This window comes from Peromyscus leucopus, chromosome 1 (assembly GCF_004664715.2).
Source record: "Peromyscus leucopus breed LL Stock chromosome 1, UCI_PerLeu_2.1, whole genome shotgun sequence".
In the NCBI taxonomy this organism is placed as follows: domain Eukaryota; kingdom Metazoa; phylum Chordata; class Mammalia; order Rodentia; family Cricetidae; genus Peromyscus; species Peromyscus leucopus.
In genome coordinates, this window is record NC_051063.1 from 33,549,044 (window position 1) to 33,561,798 (window position 12,755).

At 43.2% G+C, this 12,755-nt stretch overlaps 1 protein-coding gene across 1 annotated transcript in view; it reads right to left on the bottom strand.

The window, feature by feature from the left end:
- The window catches only part of Rbm20 (RNA binding motif protein 20), a 205,746-nt gene that overhangs the window by 24,080 nt on the left and 168,911 nt on the right, over positions 1-12,755 (bottom strand). Inside the window, 2 exon segments of the mRNA XM_028875066.2 lie at positions 4,695-4,774; positions 10,979-11,110. Of these exon segments, the coding sequence (XP_028730899.2) occupies positions 4,695-4,774; positions 10,979-11,110 (212 nt within the window).

The following is a 12,755-nucleotide window of genomic DNA, read 5'->3' on the forward strand; positions in this document are numbered from 1 at the left end:
GAAGGGATTGGACCTGCCTAGGCTCAGTGAGCTGGGCTCTGCTGACTTCTCATGGAAGACCTCAATTTGGGGGATATGGGGATGCAGGGTGGCTTGGGAAAGAGGGCTGGGGGTGGGAGGAGGGAGGAGGGAGTTCTGTGGATAGCATGAGGAGTGAGAAGAAAATTTCTTAATAAAGAAAAATAAAATAAAATAAAAAAAGAACTTAGTTGGGAAATTATGCCATTCAGCATCCGACGAACTGATGTTCAAGGAATCAGGTGGGTTTTTCCCATCTGCATCCTTACTTCTACATCTACATTCAGCTCGTGAAAAATCAGTAACTGGCTACCTCTGAACAGAACCTCTGACACCACTGTGTCCACCCAGGATGTGTCAGCACAGTGCCAGCTTGCCCCTCAGAGCCAGACATCAACTCTCAGTTGCTGTATTCCTTTCCAGCACAGGAGGAACTGCTAGAGAAGCCCAGCATCCCCCACCTAACCTGAGCACACTTCTGGTCTATAGTGGCGCCTTTCATGTGGTCAGGGAGGAGTAGAGGCTAGAAGGACAGATGGATGATCAGAGCCAAGGGTAGGCAAGTTACAACTCAAATCCCCCGTGCTGGCCAATTTTATGTCAACTTGACACAGGATAGAGTCATCTGAGAGGAGGCAATCCTAACTGAAAAATGCCTCCATAAGATCAAGCTGTAGGCAAGCCAGGAAGGCATTTTCTTAATTTGTGATTGATAAGGGAGAGCCCAGCCTTGTGGGTAGGGTCTCCTCCGGGCTGGTGATCCTGAGTGCTATAAGAAACCAGGCTGAGCAAGCCATGAGGAACAAACCAATAAGCATCCTCCTCCATGGCCTCTGCATCAGCCCCTGCCTTCAGGCTCCTGCCTTGTTTGAGTTCCTGTTGTGGAATAATCTTTTTTCACACTGTGAAGATGTGTCACTTAGACTGGCTTAATAAAAAAAACTGAATGGTCAATAGCTAGACAGGACTTGGGAAGGGAAGCAGAGAGGACACTGGGAAGTCGGAGTCACTAGTCAGACACAGAGGAAGCCAGACATGCAAGAGGAGAGGTAAAAGCCATGAGCCACATGGCCGCACATAGATTAATAGAAATGGGTTAATTTAAGTTGTAAGAGCAGGTTAGAAACAAGCCTAAGCTATCAGCTGAGCTTTCATAATTAATAGTAAGTCTCCATTTAGTGATTTGGGAGCTGGTTGGTGGGACAGAGAAAGTCTCACTACATATGGCAGGAAAAAATAGTTTAAAAATAATAATAAAAGTCTTTAAAGAAAGAAGTAAAATAAAAAAATTTAAAAAAAAAGAATAAGTCAGAGAAAGACTTGCTACAAATGGTATCCAATGTAGGGGTATGTATTTCCATGTAAGACCTGAGAAAGCTTTAGAAAAGGTTCCAAACACACAAAATGTAGTCAAATGTGGCTTCCCAGTCCTCAGTCTCTCCATGCAGGCCAGCGTACAGTAATTCCTCTCCTGGCCATTGCCTGTGGGCTTGAGACACCAGTGGGCCAATGAGCTAAGCTGCACAGGAGCTTAGGTTTTGCTCATGCAACAAAAAAGGTTACAGATACACAGTAAAGCAGATTCAGATGGAAAACCCTAAACAGGTTACAGATACACAGTAAAGCAGATTCAGATGGAAAAACCCCTAAACAGGTCACAGTGTGTTTAACAATGTGCATAGGCTTAAGAAAAAAAAAGAAAAAAAATATAGACAGTCATAAAAATGTTTAAAAATAATAAAGTCTTTAAAGAGGGAAATAAAGTAATAAAAATATAGTCACAAAAAGATGGAAAATACACAGAGAATCTGGATTCTGTATGGTGTCTTGTTGAGATTAAATTTTTTTATTATTGATGAGCAGCAAACAATAGTGTTAAGAAACACTAGATTATGGAAACTGCCAAATTAAACCAACCTATATATTTTTTAATTCCTTAATTTCAAAATGGAAGTCAAAAAATATGTTGTATTGAAGAAGAAGTTATGCTTTTCTTTCCACAGAAAATAAAATGCTGTGAATTTGCTCAGGATCAGGTTTGATGGGGGAGACTCCCTGAAAATCTCGGCTACAGATATAAAGGAACAAACCTAGAAAAACTACATAAAACAGGTGCTTTTTTATCTGCTCAAACATAAAACAAAAAAATCATCTTTAGTTGGCTTGTATACAATGCACAGTCCATACCTGTGTTAATGCAGATATATGTTACCTTTGGAAGGGATTTTTTTTCATACCTTTCAGACCTTTATGTGTTTTCAGAGCAAGGGGACTGGCGAATGAAAATGGGTGCCCAAGTGTTCTAGCCTCTCAGAGTGCCTCTGTTGCAGTTTCCTCAGAGCCAGAACAGCTTAAAGGCTGCTGGCTGAGATGGTTCAGACTCATAGACTATATTCTAGCCAGGACTTGACCAATATCCTAATTTTCTCAGGGTCTCCCAAAGATTCCAGCACCCCAGACAACAGGAAGCAGTCTAGAGAACCCAACATCCATATTCCCAAGAGTTGGAATGGATGGTTTTTGGTCATTCAGTGGGCTATGGATGTTTATCATGGTTTAGGGGGGTTGATTACAAATTGTTATTGGTCATGATCAGAAAAAAAACTTAGCAAAAGAGATTAGATTCAGGGATCTCTTTCTGAAGAGAAAAAGGGAAGATATAGTATAAAATTGATGAGATAAGAGTGTGGTTTTAAACAACCACTAGTCTCAAATATTTTACATTGGTATGGAATTTTGTATGTTGATACAAATTTAAGATTATTTTTGTTAGAACATACTATACATCTATTTCTACTCTTGTTTAAGGTATTGTACCTATGTAGTTAATTTAACAATGTAATGTAATTTTCTAGTCCTTAAAAGTTATTATTACAAACTATTTAGACTAATAAAGAAATATAGGCTAATTAGTCACCTATAACCATCAAACTTGTAATCATGTTAGGTATGTTTTCAAGGTCAAATAGAAATATATTTTAGATTAAATGGTCTTCAAACACTTCAAAGACCTACAGAGCATTGCATTTAAAATGTTTTGTAACATAGGGCTTTTCATGAACATGAGACACATCTGTTCCTGGAGTACCAATTTACTTCAGAGAAGATGATGGGCATCAAAGAAACTCCGTATGGAGTTTGCTTTCAATATGGTAAAACTAACCATTTGAGCAAGAAACTGCTCTTGTCTTGACTGCTGACAATATGCTGTATAAACTAGACAAGCAGGACACAAAGGAAAAAGACTACTGAAATTTGCCAAGATAAGGCAGGGCAGTCCTTCAAAATTCCTGTTTCAGAGAAAAGTCTGCCAGACATTCTGCAGGACACACAGGAAAGTGACTTCTGAACTTTACCAAAACAAGGGAGGGGGCATAGTCCTTCAAAATTCCCGTTTTACAGAAAAGTATGTCAGTAATTATTCTAGGCCTGTAGGTCGAAGATAGATGGCAATGTTACAAAGGAACCTTGGGTAACTGCCCAGGCTATCAGATGTCTCTGCCATTTCTTAGTTTTGGAAGTTGCTTTCTATGTACTTCCTGTTTACTCAAGTAATATTTTATCATTCTTAGCTCTCTGATGGACATTGAAGAGTAGATAGTTATAGTTTTACAGTTTTCCTTGTTACCAAATTCAGAAAAGAAACTTACTTAAGAGATGTAAAGTTTATAAGGTTAAAAACATAAAAGCTTAAGTTGTTTATCCAAAAGGATGTTTTAAGGTCTAAAAAGATATTTTTAGAATGATAATACAAGTTATAATAAAAATGGTTTAGGTATAAAACTTTGGACTTATCAAGAGAGAATAGATAATGGAATATTTATCCCAAATATGCCAAATGAAGATAGACTAGACATTGTGAGTGAGATTCTTTTTTTTTTTTTTTTTGGTTATTTTTTTTTCCCCTGGATCTGAGGACCAAACTCAGGGCCTTGCGCTTGCTAGGCAAGTGCTCTACCACTGAGCTAAATCCCCAACCACTGTGAGTGAGATTCTTGCTTGATGATTGTTCTTATTGCATATAGTTTCATTTGTTAGGGTTGATACCTTTCCTTTCTATTCAGATAGCATCTGATAATTGTTCTTATTGTATATAATTTTACTATGTTAGAGTTAAAGTCTTTTCTTTTTACTTAGACAAAAAGGGGTAAATGTGGAATAATCTTTTTGTACACTGTGAAGATATATCACTTGGATTGGTTTAATAAAAAAGCTGAATGGCCAATAGCCATTCAGGATTTTCAGAGCAGAGAGAATTCTGGGAAGAAGAAGGCAGAGTTGCCAGCCAGACACAGAGGAAGCCAGACATGCAGGAGGAGAGGTAAAAGCCATGAGCCACATGGCCGCACATAAATTAATAGAAATGGGTTAATTTAAGTTATAAGAGCAGGTTAGAAACAAGCCTAAGCTATCAGCTGAGCTTTCATAATTAAGAAGCCTTCATGTTGTGATTTGGGAGCTGGCTGGTGGGACAGAGAAAGACGTGCTGCTGCAAGTTCCTGCCCTAATCACTTTGGCTAATGAACTGCGTGAGTGAAATCAACCCTTTCCTCCCCAAGTGGCTTTTGGTGATGGTGTTTCATTGCAGCAGTATTAACCCTAAGACATCCCCTAAGAACAAGAAGCTAGAAGGTATTTTAACCTCTAGGTCTCTGCCCTAAAACCCAGAGCCTCACCTGTCAGCTTCCCGGAACATGTCCCTCTCCCTCTGGGAATGGATGTCCTGGATGATAGCAGCCACATTTTTCCCAGGTTTCTAGGCAAAGTCAGAGAGACCATTAGAGAGCACCACAAGTGTCGGGGGAGCAGCTATGACCTGCCTTGCTCACTGCCAGCCTACCACAGGGGAAACGACATCTTTCGCAGGAACGATAAAGGGGTTGATGCAAAAGATGAGGAGTGTGAGCATGAGGAGGACCAGAGTAGGGCTCAGGGTCCGTCCAGAGAGCAAGGCATGGGAGCTATAGCTTAATAAAGCAGATATTTTTAAAAAAAATAGAGCTAAAAACTTTCAATCACAACTGGGCAGGGAGGTGCACACCTTTAATCCCAGCACTCACGAGGAAGAGGCAGGCAGATCTCTGAGTTCAAGACCAGCCTGGTCTACAGAGCAAGTTCTGGGACAGCCAGGGCTCCACAGAGAAACCCTACCTCAAACAAAACAAAAAAAACTTCTCCATTAACCATGTCAAGTGTTGACAAAGACTTCTATTAAGAAGGCTAATCAATTGCTCTTTTCTTCTGTACCTTTTTCTATGTGATTTACAAAGACTTCCAGAGCCAGACACTAGTGAACATCATGTATCTCATTCTGGAAAACCTAGGTCTAGTGGACAGAGACTGGAATTCTGCATTCTCAGCAAAGCATGGCTGCTGATCTGCTATCACTACAGTCAAGGGTAGGTCTGGGAGAAGCACCGAGTAAAGGTGGTAATAGAGGAGGGCCTGTCTGTGGTTTCAGAGTCTAGGGACTCAGGGGAAAGATGTAAAATGTTCAAGCTGGGGAGGGACCACCTGTCAGATGCAGGCGCAAAGAAAAGAAGGACAAAGAGAAGACTCTGATCCTAGGACATGGAAAAGCAAGGACACAGACCCAGGGAGTCAGCACTAGTTGGGACAGCTAGCCCCAAGAGTACCTCACACCTCAGGCAAACGGCACTTGTATTCAACAGAAAGTATAAACATTGACACTTTATAAGCATATGCAATGCTACATGCAAGTACCAGGTTTCCCAGAACACACACTGTCAACTATCTCCATATCTGCTTGAATGGCACCAAAACCTTGCAGAGGCCAAGGCTGCTGGGAAGAGGCCAAGGCTGGGCCAGGGGCTGGAAAGAAGGCTCCTGCCCAGAATGTTTCCTTCCACCCATACTCATCCCAGACAGAGATGTCTGGACTTCCTTGAGCTAGTCTTTCTGCCTTCCCTTAGACGTTGGCTACTGCTTTCATGCAGCCAACACATGACAAACAATGGAGCTTGGGAACACTAATGGGAGCCACCAGGATCAATCACGTCTATGTGACAAGCTATGCGACATCGAGGAGGCCAATTCCAGGTCTCCAGTCTGCGGCTTGTGCTGGAACAATTGAAGAAGGCAGCAGCTGAAGAGTATGTCCCCAAACCAGGCAACTTCTCAGAACACAGTAAAATCCCCGGAGTGGTTTGGACAGGGGCTTCTTTTCACAAAAAGTTTAAGAGGTCAATGTTTTCTACTCTTGTGGAGTTTAGTGCCTTCCTGGTTGTTACTTTCAGACCCAGGAAAGGAGGAATAAGAAGAGGAGTGCAGCCTTGTGGGGAGCAGATAGAGGAGACAGGCTTTACAGAACTCCCACTGCAGGGCAGCCAGTGTGGTCAAGAAGTGCTCAGGCTCCTCTCCTTTCAGGTGCAAGTGCCACAATGGTGTCACCATTCCAGAGAAGTGGAAGTGGAAGAGAATAAAGTCAGACTATGATGCCATTTGGGATACCTTGTTATTATAGGACAATACACAAGAATGTAGAATGAATGTATACCGAATCCTGTCTAATCTTGTGAGATCTGTATTCTGACCTTCTTTTCCCACCCTTGAAATTGTTTTGAAGCAAATCTCAGATGTCACATCTCTTCCTCTGTTCTATGATGACATTGATGCAGATCAATACCCACATAGGAGGCCAGCACAGTTCTCACTGTCCATACATCTTGCTGCTTCTAATACAGGACAAGAGTCTAAGTCCATGGCGATCCCAGGAAAGTGCTTGCTACTGACAGAGAGGGACCAGAAGTTGGAATCTTAACCCTGTGAAAATTGGTTCTGTCCTCCAACTGGCAGAGTCTGGGGTCACAGCTTATTGAATGTGGGAGACTCACCTTCTACGTCTAGAAAGGCAGAATAACCAGACCTGTTTGGCATTAGTCACCAGAAGCCTCAGGGCATGACAAACAGCACCCTTTGAAGGTGCTGGGATTGGGGTGGAGCTTAGGTCCTCTGACAGCTCTGAAGATCTTGCTCTGACCCCCAAAGCCTAGGGAAGATGCTGAAATCTTCTCTATGAGCCTGAAATCCATCAGACCCAGGCTCTATCAGCACAGCCCCGGTTGTTTCTGACATGGTTGGACTTCCCAGCCTGTAGGCCTCCTTTCATTCAGCTTCTTCCTGGAAACTCCCCTCTCTGTATAGCTCATTCTCCTACCCTACATGGCCTTGCCAATCAAAGCACAGCCTTCCCCTGGCCACAGAGACTGGTTCGGGGATGGGCACATGTGGTAAATCAGTCCAATCAGAATGACTGTCAGAGGTTTTGTGGGAGTCAGCCTTGTTCTCTCTTACTGAAGGAGACAGGGCGGAACACCTGAAGCTAGAGCTGCAGAGGGTTACCACGCCATCTAGAGGAGAGAGCCTGGGGCTGCTGGGGGCCCTCCCACGAAGCACTCAGAAAACAAAGCCATGACAGTAGAAAGCAGAACAGAGAACAACAACATCTTGATCTCATTGGGTGCAAAATCCAGCTGTACCTGCAGTCAGCTACTCCTGCACTTTCATTCAAATGAGCCAAGAAATTCTTTCACCTACATCAATAGGCTTACTTGCCACAAGTTTCTGTTGGGGTGGGGGAAGAGAGAGAGAGAGAGAGCTGATTCATGTCAATTTAGAGGCCATAAAGTCTATTACACACAGTTGGAATATGCTGAAGGTCACAATGACCCAGAGGGACATATGACAACATGAGGAGCTGAAAACCCATAGCAAAGGTCAGAAAACAGTATGTTCTAGGCCTTTGCCACTTCAAGTGCACTCTTAGGACCAGGAGGGACAGCACCTGCTGGGGGCTTGATAGAAATGCAGTCACAGCCTTGTCCCAGACCTGCAGAATCTGAACAATTCTGGCAAGAGGCCTGGTGACGTCATGCACCCTGGATTTGGGAAGCTCTGTCAGAATACTGTCTCTCCACTGTTCTGCCTGGGGGACTGTGGGCACAAAACTACTCGAGTTCCTGCTTTTTGGTTTTGTGCTTTCATGTGGATGGTGGAAAACCTAATAGTGAGATATAAAAAAAATACCATATCTGTTGCAAACCCAAAGTAGTCTCAGGGTTTTTTGATTGTTTTGTTTTGTTGGTTGGTTCATTGGTTTTATTTATTTTGTTGTGTTATTGAGACAGGGTCTAGGTCCTAGAGGGTAGCCCTGGCTGACTTGGAACTCACAAGACAAGGTCAGCTTGGTCTTGAATTTACAGTTCTACGTACCGTTGCCTCCCCAGGGCTGGGGTTAAAGGCAAACACTGTCACACCCAGCCAACAGTCTCACGTTTTCATCATGGATCGTTCAGTAACTATGATCTTGGGCAAGCTGTGGAACTTCTATTAGGCTCAATATCTTCATCTGTAAAAGCGAGATTATAATACCTGTCTGGCAGGACTGACGTCAAGATTAAAACAGATAATGCATGGAAGGTGCTTAATGTATTACTTGCCCCAGAGGAGCAGGACTCAATTAAAGGTGTACATTATGGTGTACTCTTATAATTACTGTGATTATCCGCCCTGCACACCTCATAGGATAGTGATTGTGAGACTGAAAAGAAAATTGCCTAAAATCAAAGAACTCAAGCACAGTCCTGAGCTGATCTGAGTACTGTGGTTCACAGAGGTTAAGAAGTTGACTCAATGCAGAAAGGGGCAGAGCCTAGGGCGGTGTCATCCTTTCCCGGTCTGGCATAGGTCACATCTTTGTTGGTTCTTTGTTTCCATGTCTCTCCTCCCATCAGACTAAGTTCTTCACACACTTACTCCCTCCATGCCCGTGGCACCAGCTCGGTTGCCACCCATAGTGGGCACTCGGGGAATGCTTGCTGAATGCAAGACTCAGACCACAAGACGTCTTGAACAGTAACTCCATACCACCCCAGACTGTCTCCCTCAGTAGAGTGTTACTATGCCTTGGAACTACAAGAAACTACTGTTGTTTGCCCTAATTCAAAACTTATGACATTTCACTTGGAGGCCTAAGCTCCTTTGGGAACTCAGAGTAGGAATTCAATTCCAGCCCGCAGGGGGAAACAGGAGCTGGCTAGGTACAGAACAGGTTGGGCTTTTCACCTGTCTCGTGCTTTTATTACAGAGAAAGAATCCAGGTTGGGCCTAAAGTGGAACGACGGTTGGTAAGGAACTCCAGAGGCAGTAATGTAGGCAGAGCAGAGAGAGGCCTAGGGTGACTGGCTAACAGGTTACCCTCGCCTGTATGTGCTGACTTGCTGGAATGCTTGTCCTCGCTAGAAGCAACCTTGTCTTTTGTCATCTGATGTCAACCCTCAAGATTAAGGGCAGATTAAGAGCTGTGAGTTGTGAACAAATTGAACCCCAAGTAAAGATGGAAATGAACTATGAATAAAAATCTTATTAGGTGGAACAGTAGAAAGCCTAAAATAAGAGGGTAGTTTTAAACACCAATACGGCAATAATCAACCCAAACAGACCAACTACTCCAGTTAAGAGAACAGCAAATCAACCAGAAGACACAATATAAAAGAAAATCACAGGCAGATAACTTGGAAATAAACTTCCCACCAAGAAAACCAGAGCCAGTAAACATATGGAAAAAAGTATTCAACCTTATAAGTACTTCATCAGGAAAATACAAAATAAAACTGTGATAAACCAGAATACTGCACCCACCCCCACACCCAAATTAAAAGTCAGACAAGTTAAGGTTAGCAAGAATGTGGAGCACGACAAAGCCTCATATTCTATGAGGAGAATGCTAGACTGTGACAAAACACTTTGGAAAGAGCTCACTGTCACCTAGCAGAGCTGAGGTGAGCCTGCCTGGTCATCTAGCAGTTCCAACCCTAGTGATCCCTGTACCGCCTAGTTAGATGCTCCTGTGCATTTGTACCATGATAACATGCTTGACAAAGTAGATTAGCACTTACGTTAATATCCACCAACTGGAAACAACCTGATATCCATGAGCCATGAGATAGATACACAAATGGCAGAGCCACGAAAGACCATTATATAGAACAATGAAAATTGACATGGAAGATAAAATGTTGAACAGAAAAAGCAAGACAACATGATTCCTTTCATATCATGTTTAAGAATGGACAAAGCTAAACGCCATGGCTTAGGCCCCATGAACAGGGGCTAGAGCTAAAGCAACAGCACAGAAATGATTATCCTTGGAGCCAGGAGAGTGGAGAAAGAAGAGCTGAACAGAAGGAGGGCCCCACGGACTTCTGGGTATTGGCCATATTTTATTTCTTTTGTGGTCCTTTTATGAGATATATGAGATCTGACTCAAGATTAGTATTAAATTGCAACTAATTAATTCTATACAGATTATACTACTCAAGAAAAAAAGGAAACGAAAAGAAGAATGCAGAACAAGCTAAAACGAAACCAAAGTTCACTTTGAGACTGACTGAATACATCTGACTGAGAGTGGACCAGCCAAGTGTTTCTTAGAAGGACTTATACGAGCTTCAGACACCTATGGAGAATGGAAAAGAGATCAGGAGACCAAGGGGGATGCTGGAGGAAGAAAATGTATTCAGAGCTCTGAATGCACCAAGAAGTTGTATTTAAAGGTGGAATTATCCTCATCAGAACACAGCCAGCCTTCTTCCTCCTTCAAGACTTCTGTCTTGGTCTTTCCCTAGCTCCCAACTAGTCTTAAGCACTTCTTTCCTCTTGTACTCACCTCAGTGCTTAGTGAAGAGTTTTCTTTTTTATATATTTTTATTGATTGATTGAGATTTCACACATGTATTTTTGTTATAGTCTTTGCCTCCCCCACCTCTACCCAGACCCCCTCCCCCACCTCTTCCCAGATCCCCCCTCCCCCATCTCTTCCCAGATCCTCCCTCTCCCTTCACTGAGCAATTTTCTTGCCATGTTGTAATTTCCGTCTAAATGACAGCCTCAAGATCAGTGATGCTTGCCGAGTGACCGACTGAATGAAAGATTGCTGTACCTTCAGCTGCAATTCCTTGTATCGCTTGGACATCCGAATGAGTAACTTCTCACCATTGATCATAGCAGACTTTTCTTGGTAGTACTGGACCATAGCCTGGGCAGCTTCTGTGTAAGCCATCTCTAGAAACGCCTAGGGTGTAAGACAGTGGGCTTGACTTTAATGACCTCAAACACCAATCAGTACCAGATAGGAGTCCATGTTGAGGAAGCTTAAGAGCAGGTGACATAATCAATGGACACAAGCTGGAGTTGCAAGTCCTTCTAGAGCGCGGCTGGGAGCCGACGGGAAAACCTCATCTTCTGGAAATGCCCTTTATCTTGGACCAGCTGCTAATTATATGGGTTACATATGTAAAAAAATTAATGGAGCTATACAATGAAGACAAGTATACTTTATGCTCTTGGGAGTATCTGTTTTATAGCTCAATAAAAGGAAAAAATCAGCACAAGAAAGAATTCTCTTTGATTCCATGTGTTCAAAGAGAACTTTGTATTAACTTCACCAAAAGAGCTCATTACAGGATGGCTCCCATCCTAGTTTCCATGGTTACCAAACACTATTCTTAATTATGTATGTGCATCCTGAGTTACATCATCCTATGGAAGGCCTTCTGGGATGGGAGGGCCTATTAACTCACAGTTCCCATGTGGGCTCTTGTGCACGTGGCCTTGGGCTGCCATTTGGTGATGGTAACATCAGGAGACTAAAGCAGAAGCCCAGGGGACTACTTGAGCTCCCATTTGTCTCATTAAAAAGAAATATATTTGAAAACTCAGAGGCTTATGAGCCCCTACGTTCAAAGGATGGCCAGGCCGCGGTGGCTTGGAGAGAAGAAGCCCCAGACCACACTGACGTGGCATCTCCCCTCTCTGCCTCACTGTTCTGATCAACACAGAGAAATGGGCTTTTCTGTCACTCCGTGTCTGCAGTTTCTAATAAACTGTGTTAATGGACTTGTCTATTTACCCAGTAGCTGTTGGTACAAATCAGTGGCTGTTAGAGTTTTATATTTGGTTTATGGTGGTATGGACTGATGCTGGTCCCTCTGTGTTGAGCTTTGTAAAAGAGCAAAGACACTCTAATCCATCAGTTTATATTTAGGGGACAATAGCTTTCCTCTGTCAGTGAGCAACTTCTTCATTCACAGAGGCCTACTCTGCCTGTGACTAAGGAGCTCTTGTTAGGAGCCCTAGTCCTCCCCCCCTTCCCCTCCCCCTCCCCCTCCCCCTTTCCATCGCCTCCCCCTCCTCTTTCTCTACTAGTTAATTTCAGCTGTTTCTTTTTAAACCATGGTACTAAGAAGTATGTGTGACAAAGAAGATTGAATCCCTTGGGTTTTATTTCAAATGACGCCACCCACTTTTCTAAGGTCTCTCGCTTGATCCAAACACTAAGCACGTCTAGCTGTCAATTCTCAAATGGGGCAAATACTAATTAATCTAGGAAGCCTTGTTGCCTTAATGTTAAATTTACCCAACTCTGTACATTTACCCAACACAGAACTCCTGAGATGAACACACAACGAAACCCTCTCTCCAGGCTGAGCAATGGAGACCGCTGCCGCTCTGCAGCGGCTTTAAGTCCTAGAGCTCACACCTACACTGTACCTATTTTTTAGCTTTGCAAAGCAAAAACAGCGACCGAAGTAAAAGCCAAGGGGCTGGGGAGGGGCTGGGTGAGGAAGGGTGCTTGCTGCAGAAGCTTGAGGGCCTGTTTGGACCCCAGCACCCGTGCGGATGGGCGGAGACCAAGAGATTGCAGGGGCTCCTGGCTG